Source organism: Cricetulus griseus, chromosome 2 (assembly GCF_003668045.3).
Source record: "Cricetulus griseus strain 17A/GY chromosome 2, alternate assembly CriGri-PICRH-1.0, whole genome shotgun sequence".
NCBI lineage: Eukaryota > Metazoa > Chordata > Mammalia > Rodentia > Cricetidae > Cricetulus > Cricetulus griseus.
In genome coordinates, this window is record NC_048595.1 from 398,272,844 (window position 1) to 398,294,111 (window position 21,268).

The 21,268-nt window shown below is 46.5% G+C and overlaps 1 protein-coding gene across 1 annotated transcript; it reads right to left on the reverse strand.

Moving 5' to 3' along the window:
* Positions 1 to 303: 303 nt before the first annotated feature.
* Positions 304 to 8,127, reverse strand: LOC100764819 (keratin, type II cytoskeletal 2 oral). Its single transcript, XM_027396044.1, has 10 exons — positions 7,546 to 8,127; positions 6,414 to 6,634; positions 5,256 to 5,316; positions 4,789 to 4,884; positions 4,152 to 4,316; positions 3,922 to 4,047; positions 3,102 to 3,322; positions 1,438 to 1,472; positions 738 to 827; positions 304 to 524 (listed from the first exon to the last, which is right to left on the reverse strand). Exons 1-10 carry the CDS (start codon positions 8,125 to 8,127, stop codon positions 304 to 306), a joined length of 1,818 nt encoding a protein of 605 aa, XP_027251845.1.
* Between the last annotated feature and the right edge of the window lie 13,141 nt (positions 8,128 to 21,268).

Consider the following 21,268-nt stretch of genomic DNA (forward strand, 5'->3'; position numbering starts at 1 on the left):
CAGAATGGACTAGGCTAGACTAGAAGGCTCAGTAAGTCATGGGCTCAGGCATTGATGTTAAATTTGGGGCCCATCACAGGGCCTTCTCCAGGAGCACCACCATCCTAGACTAGTAACTGGGCCACCCTGGCCTAGGAAAAGACCCACAATGTAGGAGCCAGGAGTTGAGCCCCTTCTCCAAGGAACCTGAGTGAAAGCAGGGTTGCACTAAGCACCTGTTGATGCTAAGCAGATGGGGGAGGGGCGCAGTTGCAGGCTGAGGCAGGAGACAGCAGGGGAGTGGGAATGTTTTGCTCCTGAGGATCACTTGGAGCGCTGCTGGCTGGAACTGGTGGTCTGAAAGAAGTGGACACTGCCGCTGCCTCCTCTGCCAGACTTGTAGCTGCCGCCTGTGGAAGCCTGGGTGCCCATTCCTCGCTGGCCTACAGAGGAGCTGTCTTCCCTGCCAAGCCTGCTCCCAGTGCTGTCCCTGCTGCAGCTGTTGCTGACACTGCTGTCCCCTCCATAGTTGCTGCCACCAGCCCCTCTGAAGTCTCCGCTGATGCTGCTGCCGCCTCTGGAGCCGCTGCCACCGGCCCCTCTGAAGTCTCCGCTGACGCTGCTGCCGCCTCTGGAGCCGCTGCCACCGCTGCCACCGCTGCCACCGGCCCCTCTGAAACCTCCGCTGACGCTGCTGCCACCTCTGGAGCCGCTGTCACCGCTGCCACCGGCCCCTCTGAAGCCTCCGCTGATGCTGCTGCCACCTCTGGAGCCGCTGCCACCGCTGCCACCGGCTCCTCTGAAGCCTCCACTGCTGCTGCTTGTGCTGGTAACGTTGCTAACCACCGCTACAGAGAGAGGACAGTTGAGGACAAAGGCCCGGGGAGCTGAAGACTGACTCTGTCTTAGACCTGCCCCGCCCTGGAACTTAGAAAAGATGCCCATCACCTCTGAGGCCTTGGCTTTAGGATAATTGGTGAACTTGGCTCTCTAGTGCCTTAGCCAAGAACAAGATCTGGAGATGTTCACAAAATTTCTGATTCTCCAACTTATGGCACAAGCGGAGGATGGAGAGCCAGAGCATAGTTTACATGAAGAGTACAGCACACAGCTACAGATGAGAGATGGCTGCTGTCACAGGGATGCCTTGAGTGAATTGGACCAAATGCCTGTGCCCATGCACATACACATGCAAAAACCAAAGGAAGATGTCTATCTCCAACTTATTCCCTTGAGATGGGATCTGAAGCTTATCATTTTAGCAAGGATGGCTGGCCAGCCAGTTCCCGGGATCTAACTCCTCAGTCCCAGTCCTAGAACACAGGTGTGCACACCATGCCCAAGTTTTAAGTGAGTAGTAGAGAATTCAAACTCGGGTCCTCGTGCTTGCATAGCAAGGGATTGCCTCCACTGAACCATCTCTATTCCCCAGGGTAGGCTCTTGAATGTGCTACTTACAAATGCTCACAGCACTCTGACATTCTCCAGACATCCTGAGAAGACAAGAGGAGACACAGTCACTTCTTTGGAGAGTCAACAGCCAAAGAACTGGGTTTATAACCTCAGACACCACGTTTTCCCATCTGCCCTCCCAGGGGCCAAGCCCTGGGAATGGAAAGGCAAGTCCAGGTTGTTCCCATCTCCATCGCCCCCAGAGAAGAGGGCTGATTCTGTTTATAACTTGCAGCACCTCTGCCAACCACACTCCATCTCCCTGTCTTCCCACCCTTAGCCCTAAAGATCTGTTCCAAGCAAACTGCCACCTCTCGCCTGCCGCTAAGATCAACTTCTCTGTCTGTGCGTGTCCTTCCCCTCTTCTCCATCCCTGCCTTTATTTACCCACGTTTCCTCCTCCAGGAAGCCTTTCCCAGTGAGGCTTGGGGTGGCATGGGGCTTGGGGCAGCAGTAGTGGTAATGATGGTGGAGAAAACATGAGATGCTGACGCTCAGTGTGTGCTGTATTTGAAATTTTCCTGCTCACAATGCCCAGCTCCCTGGGCCTGATGCTTGTTCATGGAGAACTGTGCAGAAATGGAATGTTTGCATGCCCCCAGCCACAGTCCCACTGATGCTGACCACTCCCTTCTTATCACTCTTAACTCATCTCCGTTGTTTCCCATAGAGACTCATCAGAATTCCTTTTCTTCCCATCCTGGGCTCTCCTCTATCAGATTGAGGACTGACTGAGGGCAAAGGCTCTGAATGAAGATGCATGAGACAGGGGTCAACCGAATGCCCCCTCAACTCTTGACACTGCCTTCACACATGTTGTCCATTCACCAAGCCTTCACCTGCCACTATAAGCTGTGATGTTTTCCAGGGATATGTGTACGGCAAGCACTTCCCCATACAGACTCAGTTTCAGCAATGGGGGTTGCAGGATTGTTCACACTGATTTTCCAACATGGAAGCCACTGGACACATGAAGCTATGTAAATTCATTTCAATTAAATGTAAAGCCCAAATCCTTGGTTACACTACACCCATTTCAGATGCCGGAAGAAGCCAGGTATTGAAGCATAGCCAGTAATCCCAGCACTCAGGAGACTGAGGCAGAAGAAACAGAAGATCAAGATCAGCTGGGGCTACATAGTGAGACCCCAGCTCAAAAAAAAAAAAAAAGAACAGTGGGGGTGGGAAAAGGAAGAGAAGGAAGGAGGGTAAAAGGGAGGGAAGGAAGAAGGAAACCAGGGAGGCTAATGCCCCAGGCTATTTTCATCTTGGAAAGTTCCTGGTCTATAACTTTTATCACAACCTCAACATGCTTTTCCTACCACATTGATGAATAGAAGAAGTATGTGATTCAATATTGTGCCCATGATAAATTAGATAATAATGACTGGTGGAAAACTGTGAACTTGAACGCTTCCTCTGATTCCTTCCTCCTTCCCTGGCCTCTGTCTGACTTTCCCCCTCCCCCCCCCCACAGGATTTCTCTGTATAGCTTTGTAGACCAGGCTTCGAACTTACAGAGATCCTGCTGCCTCTGCTGGGACTAAAGGCATGTACCACCACCACCCAGCTTTGCCCTCTCCTTTTTTATTGTTTTTTTTTTCTCCTTTCTCAGTACCTTAGGTGGCTATAAAACCACACTTGGAAAATGATGACCCTATCACCCTCACCTGCACTCCTCGCCCTCCAGCAGCTTGCAGTAGGTGGCAATCTCCACATCCAGGGCCAACTTGACATTCATCAGCTCCTGGTAGTCACGCAGCAGCCGGGCCAGGTCATCCTTGGCCTTCTGCAGGGCAGCCTGCAAGTCTTGGAGTTTGGCATCAGCATCCTTGAGGGCCCCCTCGCCACGCTGTTCAGCTTCTGCAATGGATGTCTGCAGATTGGCGGTCTGGAGAAGAGAGAATAAAAGATGACATTAGCATAAGACTAGGGAACAAATACCTGATGGTCCTTAGGACAGGCTTTCTTCACCTGTCTGTCACTCCTCCTTCCCTTTCCCAGTAGCACTTGCTCACAAGTCAGGGAGATGTTGTAATTTGGCTAATTCATCCTGGGCCCATTGAAATCAACCCCTCACTCATGGGGAAAAAAAAAGAAAAAAAAACATCTGCTTCCTTGAGATGGCATAGGTAACAGCTATCTGGTTAGCCTTTGATCTCTTTTGCAAGACTATTTAAAAAAAAAAATCCTTTCTCTGACCACTTTATTCCAACGATACAAAGTAGCCGTTGGGGTTGTAGAAGTGTGATTTAAAAAAACAACAACAACAAAAAGCTCCATCTTACAGTGTCACTGGCTGCTTTAAACCAACACTGCAATGGTCAGATTAGCTATGCTGGCCAAAATTGCAGCCCTCCCTCCTGCTGGGTCCTGGGGCATTCCAAAAAGTCCAGCCTCCATGAGAAACAGTTGGAGAGCAGAGGCTCCTGATGCTGTGACTCCTAAGAACTGAGAAAAGTGGACAAAGGAGCTCAGCTGCTGCCACACCTGCTTCTTCACGTTCTCAATCTCTGCTCGAAGTCTCTGGATCATTCTGTTGAGATCCATGATCTCGCTCTTGGTGCTCTTCAGGTCATCCCCGTGCCTGCCCGCTGTGGTCTGCAATTCCCCAAGCTGACAAGAAGAGATGGATCAGAAGGGCTTTGTAAAGTGTTGACAAATTTTTGATGAAGCTGATCAGAGCTTAATGGCCTTAGGGGTGAAGGGAAGTGTCCCACCTTGGTCTGGTACAGAGCCTCGGCCTCAGCCTTACTCCTCTGGGCAATCTCCTCATACTGGGCCTTGACCTCAGCGATGATGCTGTCCAGGTCCAGGCTGCGGTTGTTGTCCATGGACAGGACCACAGATGTGTCTGAGACATGACTCTGCATCTGGGACAGCTCCTATTGGGGAACATGGATGGTCACAGATTCCAAATGATACTGGGACGTCTCTACTAGCAGAGATGTCTAAGAATACTGAATAACGGGGTAATAGAAAAATTAAGCCTCATTTCTGTAGGTCTGGCTACAGCCTACAGAACGCCAGCAACAAGGCTACAAGAAAAGGGCAAGTTGCAAAGATATGTCAGCCTGGAAACACAGCTGGGGAACCCAAGCACGGCTTCTCCTTGGAGTGAAGGGTGGAGGGTGTTATTTAGTAGCAGATTGTGATCTGAAACTGTGGAGTTGTGGGGAAAGAGAGGCCTTGACCCTGCAGGCAGGAGGAGCAACTGGGGCATTTCCTAGATGGAACAGAACTGAGTTAGCTGGCTTTAAGGGTATGCTGCCACTTGGCCTGCCCCCCACCCCCCCGCAAAGTTGTGTTTATGAAGTTGCTGGTAGCCAGTCTCTATGCAGCAAACTGAGGAATCACCATGTCATAGAGAGTTCTCAGAAAGTTGATTTCATCTGTCAGACTGTCCACTTTAGCCTGCAGCTCCACCTTGTTCATGTAAGCAACATCCACATCCTAAAAGAAAGAAAACCCAGAAATGACTTCTGTCCCCTTCTACCCAAGCCTCCCTCTGAGCCCTCCTCTCTCGATGGCCCTCTCCTAGTCCTTCTAGAGGTAACTTCTTACCTTACCTTTGAAAGGGAACAGAGACAAAGTAAGGTACAGGTGTAGGCTAAAAATTATCTTGATCAAGGCCACACATGAGATGTTCATCATTAGTTCACATTACTAATTACCTTGTTAGTTACAGTCAGCTTTAAAGATGAACAGCTCCCTTCAAAGATTTCCCAAGAATGTAAGGAAAGGAGGAAGCCCTGTCCATAGCAGTACTCTGCTCCCTCTGTGGGACACAAAGGGATTCTGGGTCTACTCCACTTCTCACTCACCTTCTTCACCTCCACAAACTCATTCTCTGCAGCAGTACGTCTGTTGATTTCCTCTTCATACCTGGACAGAGAGAGCCACAGGTTGAGACAGTGACATTTCAGAATTGGAGAGACGACTCAGCAGTTAAACATACTGGCTATTCTTCCTGAGGTTCTGAGTTCAATTCTCAGCACCCACATGGCAGCTCAAACCATCTACAACCGTAGAGCCATGCCATCCAACACCCTCTTCTGGAGTGCAGGTGTCCATGCAGAAAAAAACAGCCATAGACATAAAATTCAGAAGTGGAAAAAATGAGGACCCCTGTGCTACTGCAGAATCTCTCCACCCAGACACATGACACCTGCTTCATGGGCACATGGCCTGTGCAATCACACAGAGGCCACAGTATCCTCACCCTGATATCACCATCATCTCAAAATTGTTCAAAAATTTTAACAAGGAGGCTATGTAATCGTTTTGCCAAGAACTGAAAATCACATACTACATGGAGACTTCTCAGAGCTCAGGGTCTGCCTCTCCTTCCTCCAAGTTCAGTGCAAAGCTAAAGTGTATATACTTGGGGTGTATCAAGAGTCCAACTGCTTGCCTGAGCTCTTTGAACAACTTCAAAGAGTCAATGGAGGAAGGATGGGGCCTCCCAGGAGTAGGTATACCCCTCTACATGGGTCCTGACTCCTGGGGATGTCTGGAGCTCCCTCCCATCTCAGGAGGCCCTGTTCACTTCTCAGGTGTGCACTCAAATTTGGAACCTTAAGAAGGAGGCATAGTGAAGCTGCAGAAGACCAGACACATGAAAGACCAGAATGAATTTACACAGTACATCCCTGGACCAGGGGCTAGGAAGGTCTCAGACCCAGCACTGCCATGCCCCCACTGTTTCAGAATAGCAGCAACAGGAACACAGGGATATGCCCTTCTGATGACCTTCCTTAGTAATTCTGTCTGCAACTTCCAGGGAACCCTCTTGCTCATCTGGGCTGATGATATAGGAGGGAAATCTTACATAGTTTCAGGAGACTGAAAACCTCATAAGGATCAGTCCCACAAGCATGGGTTCCCGCCTCTCCAACTTCGACTTGGCCAGACTTCACTCAACAAAGAAGAGAAGAGTGTTGAAATCCCAAATGAGGCAGCTCCTCCACTGGGACCCTTACTTCTTTTTAAAGTCTTCCACCAGGTCTTGCATGTTCTTCAGCTCTCCCTCCAGGCTTCCCTTCTCCCCGAGAAGGGAATCTAACTGCTTGCGCAAGCAGCTGATGTAAGATTCAAAGAAAGGTTCCAGGCTCTGGGGGCCTGAGCCAGAGCCTGTGGTCTGCTGCTGCAGGAGGTTCCACTTGGTCTCCAGGACCTTGTTCTGCTGCTCCAGGAAGCGCACCTGCATCAAGAGAAGAAGGAAAAGAGACCTTCAGGTAGGCACATGGGCTGCCCACCCCAAAGGGTAGGAAGATGCAGAACAGAGCCAGCTCCTCAATCTACGGTGACCTCTGTGTTTCAGAATTTGGAGAAGATTCAGATTAGAAAAGGGGGAGCCAGTGTGTATGGAGTACTTTGTAAACATCTTGTTTTCATATATCCTATGTCCCTTAATTCTTACAACCACCTGGACAGCTGTAAATCATCAAAAGTGAGATGCGAACAGAATTGTAAAATGAGGAGCCAAACCCAGGACTACTCTTGGTCTATCAGGATCCTTCAAAACGTGACTAAAGCCATTTTAAACTAAATTTTAGAATTTAGCTTCTTTCTCCTCCATGAAGGTAGTAAAAACAGCCAATGTATCCTCACCTTGCAGCTCACCAAGGCTCACTTCAAATCATGGGCTCCTCTCTGCCTTGGACCCAGCATGCCTTTCTCTGCCCCACTGTTGACAGTTCAGCTTACCATTGGCAGAGGGACACTATCACTGGGAAGGTACAGTGCTGCTAAGGATATGAGAAGCAGCCCCAGGGTCTGTGCAGAGTTAGTTAGCTGCTAGTTAAAAGCAGTTGCTTGCCAAACAGAAGGTAAGCTGTTCTGGGTTTGTGGCTCAATTTTTCATAACTAAAAGTGCAACTGGATCCTTCAACATGCTGGCCCTCATCTCATCACTAAAGGGAAACTAAAACCAGGAATCCTTCCCTCCTTCCACAGTTGGAATGAGAGGACACAAAAAACAAGAAAGGTGTGCTCACTGCCCTGGAAGCAGTAAGGTAGAACAGGCCAACTGCCAGACATCCCACTGGCAACTTTGAGTACAATCCCCTAGCAGCCCAAACACCCCACAATGCCTTGGGGCTCTGGCCTTACCTTGTCGATGAAGGAGGCAAACTTGTTGTTGAGTGTCTTGATCTGTTCACGCTCCTGGGCCTTCACTTCCCCAATCTGGGGGTCAATCTCCACATTGAGGGGCTGCAGGAGGCTCTGGTTGATGGTCACTTCCTGGATTCCCCCAGGGCAGCTACCAGGGCCAAAACCACCAGGCCTACCAAAGCCACTAGCTCCTCCAAATCCAGATGCTCCCCCAAATCCAGATGTTCCCCCAAATCCAGATGCTCCCCCAAAGCCACCTCCTATTCCTCTGCTACCACCAAAACCACCTCCATAGCCACCTCCAAAGCCACTGCCACAGCTGCCATGCCCTCTGCCGAAGCCACCAGTCTGGGAGCCACCAGCTGCCACACTAATAGAGATACTCCTGCTGCCACCCAGGTTGTAGAGGCTCTGACTGCCAAAGCCACCTGCTCCACTCCGGAACCCACAAGCCCCTCCACCGGCTGCCCGAGTTCGTGCCACACAGCTCCTCCTGCTGCTGCCAGATACCACAGCCGAGTGGCCGGAGAAACCCTGGCTTCCACGGCTGAAGGACTGCTTGCAGGCTTGTCTGCTCATGGTGAGGAGTGTGACAGTGAGCTAGCAATCACTTAGCAGAGCAAAGGGCTGCAGAGAGGATAGGGATGACAGAAGAAGCTGGCCTTTATATTCCAGGCTGCTTGACTTGGCAGAAGGAGAGGCAAGCAATTACCTGAGAGTCATCTCGGGTTTGGTTTGCCTTACAGGCAATAAGTTACTTCTCGGTTCCCAGCACACCTCAAAGATAATCCCCTCCGCCAAAATGCCTTTGCTTTCTTAGCTTAATCACCCAAACTTGCCTCAGTTGACAGAAGGCAGGCTCTCTGCTCCCTCCCAACATGTGATTTCCTCCAGAGTTTCAGAAAGTGAAGCAGAAACCATTATAGCAGGATAAACTGGCTCTAGACCCCAAGGGCTTAGGGGCCCTTGACCTCTGTGACCCCATCAGCCTCTCCCAGGAAACTGAGTTCCAGACCTAAATTCAATGGATGATTGTAATGAGCCAGGTCTTGTGGCACTCCCATAGTGCCCAAGCTATTTCCCTCGTTACTAGACATTGTCTTCTCATGACATGTCACCTGTGCCCTATGTTTCAGAGAACACCTAGAGTGAAGCTGGCAGTAAGAACGCATTAAAACAAGGTCCAGTCTGCTCCCTCTGTAGTCAAAGTTTTCCATCTCAGCAGACCCAGAGTTTGAGGAGAAACATGGTAGTTGTGAAAAAGGAACTAAAGTAGAGCCAGAGTGTATAGTCTCTGGGAAATGGAAGCCCAAGATTTGAAGCCAAGAAGTATGAGGCTAGGGAGAGGAGAAGGTCTCAGAGCAGGCCTACCCCCACCATCCTGAGGTCTTGTAGCAGTCCTGTCCCCACCATCCTGAGGTCTTATAGCAGCCCTGCCCCTACCATCCTGAGGTCTTATAGCAGGCCTGCCCCTACCATCTTGAGGTCTCAATGTAGTAGCTGATAGTTACTGGATCCACAAACAAGACAGGACAGAATACAAAGACAACTCGGCTGGACAGTAGAGTCACTTCAAAGACCTCACTCATCCTGGAATAAGAATATATGTACACCTTAGTATCTATGAAGATACAAGCATTGGGATCTCCTTCCCCTCTGCCATCTGATCTAGTCAGTATCCCTGGCTGTTCACATGCCAGCACTCCTCTAGGCTCTGATCTCCCCTGTGGAAGTACTTGACTGCTACCACTCTGCCTGTCCAGCCCCTAGCACACCAGGGTGAGCACACCACAAAGGATCAGCTGACTCAAGACTTGAGGTCCAAGATCACAAACACCTAGACCTATTTCCACGCAGAGGAAGTATGGGTATCTGTCTGTATAACAAGCATCCCTGTAAATCCTTTGGATCCTGGCCACTTAGGAGGCCCTCATCTAGGCTGGGATGTCTTGCACCTTTTCTACTTGCAGGCTGCTTTTTGCTGGAGACATTTTTACATGACCCAGGGTATAAAGATAGATACACAAATCAAACCTTTAGCAATAAATCATAAAGAAATTTATTTTTTATAATTTATTTAACTTTATTTTGATGCATGAAGGTATCAGATCCCCTGCAACTGGAGTTACACAGTTGTGAGTTGCCATATGGATGCTGGGAATTGAACCCAGGTCCTCTGGTAGAAAGAACATCCATTGCTCTTAACCACTAAGCCATCTCTCCAGTCCCAAGGAATTTATTTTTAAGACAATTGTTTAGTATACATATAATCTTACCATACTAATGAGATGAATGAAGTTATTTATATGTATACATATTTATAAAGAGTTAATTCTTGGCTAAACATTTGATGCTGCAGGATACAGAGCATCTACAATATTTTTCAGAATTGACTGGTATTTTGATTTTTATAATTATCAATGCTGAGACCGCCAATTCACATAAACACACAGCACAAAATGGCAGAAGTCTACATAGAACCATTTCAGAGATTTTGGCAATTCTGCCCTCATCACAACCCAAAAGTTGATGAATGATACTTTATGAAGCTCAAGTCAGCAATTCAAAGATGAATTTTTAAAATCAAACATTTTAACATAACACAACCTAAAGATAAACTCATTTCCTATGTGCATGCTGAGGAAAGACAGTGGGAAAATATTTATAGTCATTGTTTTCCATAATCCAACAGTTACGTTTCTACAGAAACAGAAAACTTTGTGAGTATGGAAAAAACCTGCAAATCTGAATCAAAGTGCTTTGGGCTGAATCCTTTGGTTTTGTGTGATATGACGCCATGCACAGTGCAACACACTCATGATATGTGTTGAGAAGTTAGACTATAGTGAGGTCCACAATGTAACACAGGGAACACTGCCAGAAACAGCTCAGACTCATTAAGTGTTTGGCTTTTAGCAATATTTCTGTCATTAGGCTTTCAAAAACCCTTTATTACCAAATTTTTCATGACTCCCATACTCAGTCACTGAACCCCATACCAAGTGGCAATCTTCAGCTTAAAAGTCTAGACTCAGATCTAGTTCTATCTGGACCAGGGTAGGGGATAGAGGACCCCTTGGTGGCAGGACAGGTACCGCCATGAATGGCTATTCTAGCTTCTAGGAATTCTTTGCTGTCTCCCCACATACATACCACCTCACCTTCACACCCAGCCATCACACACACGGTGCAGTCACACTTTCCAGATATTATCCCCATACAAGACTTACATGATGTGGCAACAGCAGGAGAGTCTGACTCTAGACTTCACCACAAAAGAACTGTCTGGATTATCTGCAGGATTCCAACCCAGCTGGTGGCAAGAGGATAGAGAGCAAGCAGAAGACTGGTGGAAGGCAGAAGGACCAAAGACAACCAACCTCCCTCATTCCTGTGCTCCCCAGTTCACATGTGGCCATATGCCTAACTGAGTCCCAGCTTCATCTCTTGTTGTCTCCTTGGTCTAAGGAAATTTATTTTTGTGTGTCCAGTTCTATCAAGTGTAAAATGAGGCTAGTAATGCCAGCTACTTTATGGGGCTTTTGTGAGCAGTAAATAAGTTAAAGTGTTTGGTGTGGAGACCAGCAAGGTGGCTCAGCAGGCAAAGGTACTTGCTGTCAAGCTTGATGATCCGAGTTCAACCCCTGGGGAGAACCAGATTCCACAAGGGCTCCTCTGACACTTCTACACTCCTATGTGCACACAAACCCTAAATATAACAATTTTTAAATGTTTTGTGTAGAGCTGGACACACGAAAAAGTGTTATAGCATAAGCTACTGTTAGTATTGTCTAGGTACAGGAAAGGAATTCGTTATGTTCTGCCCTGGCTGATAAGATAACCTTGTGGCCCACAAAGAGGTGAGAATGGGAAAGAAAGTCAGTAATGAGCAGTAATGGGCATCGGAATGGAGGAGAGCTACACCAGAAGCAGCTGGCCTGGGTAACCCTGGACCATGAGCCAACACCAGAAATCTGTCCTAATCTGTCAAACACTTGCCCGCCTCTCTGATTTGTGTGAGTCCCACAGCATGTAACAAAATTAAAAATACCTTGAAAAGGATAAGGTGCCACCCAATCAGTCTGCCAGAAAGCCTGTCAGAGCTGAGTTCAAATCCTCCCACCCTGTAGTGACCTTGGACAAGGTACTTGGCATTTCTTTCCTTATTTATAAAAAGAAACATCTATCCCAATTGAAAGACATTTTTGTAATTGATAATGCATAGTTTCCAGCAATAAATATTTGGATTTAAGGGTGGAGGCTGGGAACAGAACCTAGTGTGCTGTAGAAACATATTAGACAACTGAACTGCTAAGAGATCGGTGAGAATTTTGAGAAAGCATCTCATCCAATTGCCCCAGGTGACTGTGAATTCACTCTGTAACCCAGGCGGCCTTTGAGGTTACCATCCTCCTGCCTCAGCCCTGAGTAGATTTGCCTTACAGGTCTGCACTTGTGCCAGTCGCCCGTGGAAACACAAGGGGGCTGTGTAATGCTCTTCTTTGAGACACGGTACCTACCCACTGGATGTCAAGCCCTACCCCTCCAGCGAGGTTTTTATTCACGTTAAAAGCAGAGGATCTGATACCTTGCCTGGGAAGAAAGCTGAGCCAGGCTCCCCTGAAGCCACAGGTAAGCACCTGAAAGAACACGGACAGCCCTCCATGTCTCCTATGTCCTCCCCCTCCCTGGACTCCAGCACCAAGGCAACAAGGGTCAGCCTCCTAAGTGTGGCCATTGCTGCCTCCTGACGCCAAAGGGAGACACTGGGCAGATCACAAGGGCCTGTGTTGAGCTGGGATCTCCCAATCCATGCTTCTTGAGCCTGCCAGTGCATTTTCACCTTGCCTGGCAAGTTAGAATTGTTTTTCCAACAGCTCAATGAAGTTGCCAAGACTATCCAGAGTTGCCACGCTTGGCACTGGTTTCCTTATTTGCTGTAGGATCTGGTAGAGGAGTGTCTGAATGGCTTGACTACTGCCGGCAGCCTGAGTTCTAATCCCTCACATGCCAAGATCTTCTGTAAAAAGATTAGCATGCAGCTGAGCACTCTGGACTCTTACTCCCCACCCATAAAACAGGAAGAATTTGTTCCCAGGTAGTTATTTACTTTAACCAAATTGTTCTCTGGTATTCCCCTGCAATGAAGAGGCTTAAAAGGTGTCAGGATAATTGTGGGTGGGGGAATAAAGTGAACGACACTAGTCATCACCTCTAGGTCAAGGTGAGCAGGCAACCCTCTCCACCCCAGGGCCTGCTGAAGGGGCAGGAGGTATCTTTTTAAATGTGTAGAGCCATGGATCCATTTCAGAAGAGTCACTATTTTGTTATAGAGGAGGTGAAGAAAAAGGGCAGGGCGGGGAGGGAGAGTAGGAGGGAAGGTGGGAGGCAGGGAAGGATAAATGAAACTGTCACTCTGGGAATACTACCTCTGAATAAAAATTAGCATTTTTTCTCTCCTTGATACCATGTTGAAATAAGAACTCATCGCTACTAAAATTGTTTAGCCAACTACTAGTAAAAATGTATGCTAATAAAGAGCAAGCTCACATTACAGCTCGAGCTTGATGATGAAGCACGTGCCTAAGCACAATTAATCCCCTTATTACTAAGGCTCAGCTGGTAGTGCTTATAATTTATATTAATTATGGTCTCATACCGGAACTCACCCCAAACCTTTGTCTAATTCTTGGATCTCTCCCAGGCTTATCTAGTACAGAAGTTGATTCCCTAAGATGGCCTTTGTTAAAAGGTTCTATGGTCAAACAAATTTGGGAAATGAAAATCCTATAGCTCCTTGGAATTACAATAATGCCCATTAGTCCATTCACCTGTTAAGACACCCTTAGCGGTTCATTGGGAAACAATCCTTTGACCTTTATTTAATCAGAGCTTTTCAAATAAACTTAGTCATGAGCCACATTAGTATTGGATGTACTTGAGGAAGCACCAGTCAATGCTGATCCCAGAAAAATAAGACCGGCAGACCAATGCCTATTGTGGGATATTCAATCACACTGTGAAGCCTGAGTTTGCATTTGTGTCAAATAAAATCAACCTTGGGTCAGGATACAGAGTCAGCAAATTGACAGAAAGTAATCATAGAAAGTCAGAGGGAGTCTGGAAGACAGACAGAGGGATGCACAGGAAGTAGTTGGAAGGGACTTTGAGTGTGGCAGTCTTTTCTGGTTTAGTGGAGCAGAAGGATACTCTCTTTCTGAAGTGCCAGCAAAGAGGGAAGATCAGCTAGTTGCTCCTCAACTTCTATGAGATAGCAGGTTTTCACCCCAGCCTCTGAACCCTGTGTCTTATTGATAAATAGAATGACAGAGATTTATTTAAAAACTACACTTCGTGGCAGCAGCAAGAGACAGATCTTGTGGGACTTCTACTGCCTGAGAAGCTGGCCAGTAACTTGGAGCCACAATTGCTGGCTGAAACAGCAGTAAATTCAGGTGCAGCTACTGTGCCAGAGGAAAAACAATATTTTGGCACCCAATGTGGGGGCACCATATACAATCAGACTTTCTTTGGACTGCCAGTTCTCAAATAAGACATGGATACTTCTTATTAAGTATTGAAAGACCCCAACTCAAACCCAGCCTGATACCCACCAGCATGTATCTGAAAATCACCCTGGCCACACACGCACAGCTCTGGGAAAAAGAACACGTGAGATGGTCAGTCATGATGACCAGTCTCTGGAAATTGTTATTATTACTAGTTTCCAAGGAATGTTATTATCTTCAACAACTGTCAGGTTTCCAAAAATTGTTATGAGTTACCCTGCTCCAGAGATTCATAACCACCCAGGTTATCACCAGCTGTCCCATGGCCTTGCAGGTGTAAAATCCAAAATAACATTCCAAACCCCTCGTGGGCAAAATTGTAAGTTCAGTTCCCAACCAATCAGTAAATGACTCATGTATGTTATAGCCAATCAATATGTTATCATACTCTTGCCTAGTGACCAAAAAGATATAAAAACTGCTTACTTTGGAAACTGGGGGTCAATCTCTTCTCAGAGAAAGATCCTAACATGTTTGAATAAAAGCCTTTTGCTTTTGCATCAAACTTGTGTCCTGTGAGTGACTCTGTGGGGTGCGTCTCCCGGAGCTGGACTTCACTTTTGGGTCCAACAGAATAAAAGCTTGGCCTTAGCTGAGGCTTGTTCCCAATTAGTTCTTAAAACTTAAATTAACCTGTTTATATTAATCTACATTCTGCCATGTGGCTCATTACCTCTCCTCCATACTGTACACTCTACTTCCTCCGAGGCTCACTGGCGAATTCCACCTCTCTGATTCTTCCCCCAAGTTCCTCTCTCTCCCCAGACAGCCTGCCTATCCTCTCCTGCCTAGCTACTGGCCATTCAGCTCTTTGTTAAATCAATCAGAAGGTGCTTTCCGGCAGGAAGGACAGAGATGCATCTTCACACAATGTGATCAAATATCCCACAACAAATGCCAGGCATGGGGGATGAGGTCTCAGGAGAGACAGCTTGCTTCAAGACAAGACAAGAAGCTTGCAGCCACCAAGGCCTGGGCTTGAATAAGCAGGCAGAAGGACACTGGGGGCATGGAAAATGGATTCAATCTCTATGGACCAGCTCTTGTCCTTTTTGTTTCTCTCCAGCAATACATCTTGTTGGGTCTTTCCAAAAACTATCAGCATGGAGGATTTTTTTGGAACTCAACTGACTGCATCTCCTCCTTCTCTTGTACCTCAAAGGAATGGGGAACACGCAAGTCTTGTGAGTAGAGAGGTCTGTGTTTAAGCCCTAGCCTTGCCAGTGTCTGATTTATGGCATATGGCAAGTTATTTTGCCCCCTGGATCTCAACTTTCCATCTACTGAATAGGATTTGGTATGGCATCCTCATAACATTACAGTGAGACTGTTAAAGGCAATAAATAGTATAAAACCTTTACACAGGGCAGGTACTCAAACATATGGCAGGCCTTGTGATCATAGTCTCAATAAGAAGCCTTCCTAGAAACTGAGTTTTCAGGCCAAAGAGTAAAGAAGAGTTCTGAGAGCAGCTCAGCTTAGGGTCAAAGAAACACTGATATCTATGAGTTGGGCATGGTGGGACATGCCTATAATTCCAGCCCTGGGAAGATGAAGACAGAGAGTCAGTGGTTCAAAGTCAGCCTGAGCTACAGAGTGTTCTTGGAAAGCCTGGGGTTACACAGTAGTGCCTGGATGGATACCTACATACAGAGAGAGAGAGAGAGAGAGAGAGAGAGAGAGAGAGAGAGAGAGAGAGAGAGAAACTTTCAACTCTATGACGATTTTTTGCAATAAGTTGCAAGGAATCATGGTGTCTACAGTGGGAGGGTCCCACTACAGCTTTCCTGAGTAATCCATCGATTGATGAAGATTTATTGAGCACTGCACACTTCCCAGAGGTAAGAGGATAATGTTTTGGTAAAAATAATTTTCCTTTTCAAATCTTCACTCCTGGAGCTGGACCTGTAACTCATAGAGTGCTTGCTTGAATTGAATCCCATCACTGCCTAAAACCTTATGGTGCCACACACCTATGACCCCTGACCCCTGCACTGGAGAGGCAGAGAGAGGGAAGATCCAGAATTCTAGTCGTCCTCCGATACATAGTGATTTCAGAGTGATCTAGACTACATGACACTGTCACAAAAGGAAAGGAAAATCAAATCTTTATTTCTACCATGTATCTGTGGGGAAAAAATATAAAAATGGTGACTGGAGAGCTGGCTCTGCAGTTAAGAGCACTTGTTGCTTTTGCAGATGACCCAAGTTCAGTTCCCAGCACCACATGGTGGCTGAGAGCCATCTGTGACTCCAGTGCAGGGAATCCAATGCCCTCATCTGGCCTTCCAGAGCTCTGAACATACATGGTTCATTTACATATATGCAGGTTAAAAAAACACTTATACACATAAAATAAAAGGGTTTTTATAAAGAATATATAAATGGCTAGCATGGATTGAGTGCCCACTGTGTACAAAACATTGCCTTAGGTTATTTACAAGATAATTTCTATTTATCATAAAACTCTGCAAGGTCAGAACTTTAATCTCATTTTATAGAAAAAGATATGTGGCTAATTAGCTTACTAACCCAAGGGTTTAATTAAATTATACAGTTCTAAGGCCAGATATAAATTCACAGCACCTTTTTAATGTCTATGTGGACTTTAGCAAGTCAAAATCCATCATCTCCGGGTAAAAAGTTCACTTGGACATTTAAAGAATGCAGCCACACAATTCAATGGCTAGATTTGTCTTGAAGTATCAACCTGTGTTAATGAAAATGGTTTTAAACTTCATGAATACTTCTGTGATAACAAAGAAAACCATTCTTCATTATCAACGTGTACACACACACACACACACACACACACACACACACACACACACAGAACAAGCTTACTACCCGCTCCACCCCACCCTACTGCCTTAATATCTGCTAGAGGTCAGATCTCTCTGAAGTTGAAGGTACCCACCTCCCTGTGGACAGATGAACCTGGCCTGGGTCCGCAGGGCTTGCTATATCAAGCGCTGCACTGGCCGTGAGGAGTATCGGGTGAGTCAGGTCCCTTCTAGCAACCTCCACTCTGGTGTGGAGAACAGACATGAGAAGTGCTGAAGCGTGTCACAGAAGTGAGTAACGACTTGCTGTGAGAGTGTAGACAGCACTCGGCCCTATGTGGGGCGGAGGGACACTTTCAGAATCCATGCTAGGAACTCTCCAAGGATGAGGAGATGACTGAGCAAGTTCCTGGTAAAAAGCATGGTGCCATCAAATAGTACTTTGTATCAGTACCTGGCCCTTCCAGATCATTTGTACAGGTTTTAAATGTCCCTCATAAGGAGGCTGAAGAATTGGCTCAGGGGTTGAATACCAGGTTTAGTTCCAGTACCCACATCAACCATCTATAATAATCTCAGTCCCAGGCAATCCAACTCTTTCCTCTGGCCTCCATGGACACACACACACACACACACACACACACAGAGAGAGAGAGAGAGAGAGAGAGAGAGAGAGAGAGAGAGAGTGCATGCACACAGAGACATGTGTATACATAAATAAAAATAAATACAACTTTAAATGGGAAAATGTCCTCACATAAGACTATGTGGTTGTATAACTTATTTCATATGTTTTTGTCCAGAATTTTAAAAAAGACTTCCAAGGCCTGGAGAAATAGCTCAGCAGTTACACCACTTGCTGCTCTTACAGAGGACCCCTGTTCAGTTCCCAACACGCAAGTCATGTAGCTCACAACTACCTATAAATCCATTTGTAAAGGATCCAAAACCCTCTTCTGGCCTGTATACATGTGGTATACATAAAGTCATGTAGGTGCACACATATAGATGCTAATAAATAGATAATAGATAGATGACAGACAGACAGATGATAGATAACAGACAGATAGATGATAGATGACAGACATATAGACAGACAGATAGATAGATAGATAGATAGATAGATAGATAGATAGATAGATAGATAGATAGATGATAGATGACAGATAGAAAACAGAAATATGGATAGATGATAGATTGATAGAAATAGCTAGATGACAGATTGATGATAGATAGATAGATAGATAGATAGATACATAGATACATAGATACATAGATACATAGATATATAGATAGATGACAGATATCTAAAATTAATTAATAAATGAGCAAAAATTTTAATAAGAATTTCCATTTTATAACAAAGTTCTCATGAGCTAGATATGGTGGCTCACACCTGTAATCTTAGCAATAAGGAGTCCGAGGCAGGAAAATTGCCTATAAGTTTGGGGGTCCATGGGCTCTGTAGTAATTTTGAGGTCAACCTCATAATAAGTTTTAGTCCCCAAGAGCTATATAAGCAAGATTCATCCAAGATAAAGACATGCATGTACACAAATTAAAAAAAAAAAAAACCTCTCATGCCCAGAAGGGTCTCTATTCAGGGTCTCTATTCAGCCTAGCTGCAGCATTGTCCCTCAGCTGAATGCCTTCACCAAGGTGGCCACTGGGGTGAGTTGCTGCCCCTGTGCAGGCTCCCCATCAGTGGAACTGTTGATGTCTCTACAGGGGCAGACCTGTAAGGTGTGGGAGGCTTAGCAACATCTCAGCCTCTTAGGTATCATTTAGAACAGTCAAAGCTGTCACTAGACATTAGCCTTTGTTGGGGAGGGAATTGCATGCCCAGCAAACCACAGCTTTATTGGCTTGCAGAGCCATGCCATCTTTCCTGCCCCATTGATGGAGCTGTAACCATTTAGCTGGGACATGCTCCCAAGTGTGTCAAGTGCTCAGTCATAGCTTCCTAGGAGAAGCAACTCTCCTTCAGCTTGCAGTCCAGGTGACCAACTTGCCCTTAGCCAGTGTGTATGTTGGAAGCGCCTGTAAGGGATATAGACAAAAACCATACAATATACACAAAGAATGTGTTTTCAGAACTGAATCTTCTCTGTCATCCCAATGTTACCACAAGGTGTCCTCATGTGTGGCCTTTGTCAACAGAGGGAGAATGTGCTTGGGCTGAAGTGCTGAGTGGGCAGAAGGAGTGGCCTAAATGCCACCAGATGAGATTTCTGATGACTGGCTGACAGAAATCCTACCTAACTTCAGCTTCATGTCCTCATGAGCAGCAGCAGGTTGAGATGGCACACAGAGGGTACTATATGGCTTTCCGATCCTTTGGGGGAACAGTCCCAGCTTCCTAACCAGTGTGCTGATGTTGATGTTTTCTCTGGCCTGAGGCCTGCATCCCCACTGGAGAGAGAAGGGAATAACCCAAAATCTACAAACACCCCAGAGTGGATGGAGGGTTGAATCAGTGAGTCATCAGTTCCTAGAACAGAAAAGAGCTCTTTGGAACGCGCTCACCCAGGGTGAGGTGGGGGAGAGCTGGCTGATAGAGGGAGTCACGGATAGAAATTGGTGCCTCTTGTCATTACAAGAGGATTTACTACTCCACAGATAAGGAAGGGAGGTAGGGCACAAAGTGGAGAGCCAAAGAGACCTGTGAACCTTGCCCGGTAGCTCCAAGCCCCTCGTAAGAGTCCAGTCATCTAGTTATCCATATTTCCCAGGCACTGTAGACTCCCCCTATTTGCAAAAGCATGCCTTGGGACTACCCACTCGAAGACTGAAAGTCTGGTCCAGCAGAAGAAAGCAAGCTGAAGGCCAGCGCCTCAGAGCCTGTGGAAAGTCAGCGTGAAACGGCAACTGTGTAAGTGTTGAAACAAAAGAAAAGAAGGAACACTGGAGGTCTCTGGGAGTGCCATCAGCCTGGATTGGAAATAGGCAGTATAGTGCAATCTTAATTATTCTTATCAATAAAAACCCTGAGTCAGATATCAAGGTAAAAGATGAAAGATCAGAAAAGCAACAGAGCAGCCACAGTCACTTCTTCCTCTCCAAATCCTCTTACTGAAAGATCCTGTCTAAGCCCCACCTTACCACTTCCTATCTCCACCCCATATTGTCACTTCCTGTCTCTTCTCTATACAGACCTCCAGACCTCTATGGTTAACTAGTGGCCAGCTCCACCTTCTGTTCTACAGGCAAGCTTTATTTGTCAGAACACAAACAAAATACCACAACAAGACAGGGTTAGGCTGAGACACACAGCCAGTCATGATGTTTACTTCCTTGGTCTTGGGTCATCTACTATGGCTGTTCCCCTGGGACAATGACTCCTCTAAGAAATAGCCCTATCTTCCATGTACTCCTCCTGGGCTTCCTATGCCACCCCAGAGGTCTACCTAGAAAGTGGGGCTCCCTGTATACACCCAAGATGAGCAAGGATAGGGGGCATAGGCTAGAGTCTAGGGGGAAGCAGTAATGGACAGCGTCCACTCTTTCAATATGAGACTCACCATGGGCAGTATCCCAAGGAGGGGTAGGCCTGCTTTGATGTTTTTTCTTTTTTCTTGGAGGCACTTTAGAAGCCCCTTTAAGTCTCATGTAGAGTATTCTAGAAAACCTGGACCACTTTGTAACCTGGTTGATGGTCCTCCTCACCCTGACTCTAAATATCAGGGTTTGCATGTCTCACCTGAACCCCCCTTTCCTTCTTTCTGGATGGACTGTCAGTCCCTGTGGCTTTCAAAACTATGCTTGTCATCCAAATGTCAATGATACCCAAATGAGCTTCTCCAGTCTGGCAGGCATTCCTCAGAACATCTCCAACTACCATCTGGACACCACATCTAGCTGTCTCATGAACAGCTCCAGCCAGTCTGTCCAGGAGCGCTCTCCCATACCCACCCCACCCTCCCACCCTTGTCTGGCCAAATAGCATCACCTGACAGCTCACTGTTCTCTGACCCATTCAATCCATCATCATTCCTGTCATTTCTTCAACCGGCCCCTGGCTCCTTTTCTCTGCATACTAATTACAACCTAAAATGATCTCACTCTTGAATGTCTATCTGACCAAAATTAGAGAGGGCTGTGTCTCACTGTTGCTTACCAACTCATCCCTAGAATTTCTCCCAGGATCTGACATAATAAACACTTTATGGGTATCAGCTGTAGGAAGCAAAGGATTTACTGACAATGACTTTGTCCGGGATGAAGCAGCCATCATCAGTCTGGCATGTTTCCCACAGTGACAGCCCACTGAACTAGATGAGACACTGGGATGTCTCACCAGTCTGCTGACTTTTCCACAGAGAGACACCAGCCAGAAAAGTAACATTCCTGACTCAAAATGAGGTATGA

Bases quoted from the DNA above. Each gene is read 5' to 3' on its own strand.
- LOC100764819 (XM_027396044.1), bottom strand. From the start codon at position 8,127: ATGAGCAGACAAGCCTGCAAGCAGTCCTTCAGCCGTGGAAGCCAGGGT. The intron at 3,323-3,921 runs GTGTGGCAGCAG...TCTCTTCTCCAG, and splicing joins TTGAGAACGTGAAGAAGCAG to ACCGCCAATCTGCAGACATC. The intron at 525-737 runs GCAGCATCAGCG...GAGACTTCAGAG, and splicing joins CAGCGGCTCCAGAGGTGGCA to GGGCTGGTGGCAGCAACTAT.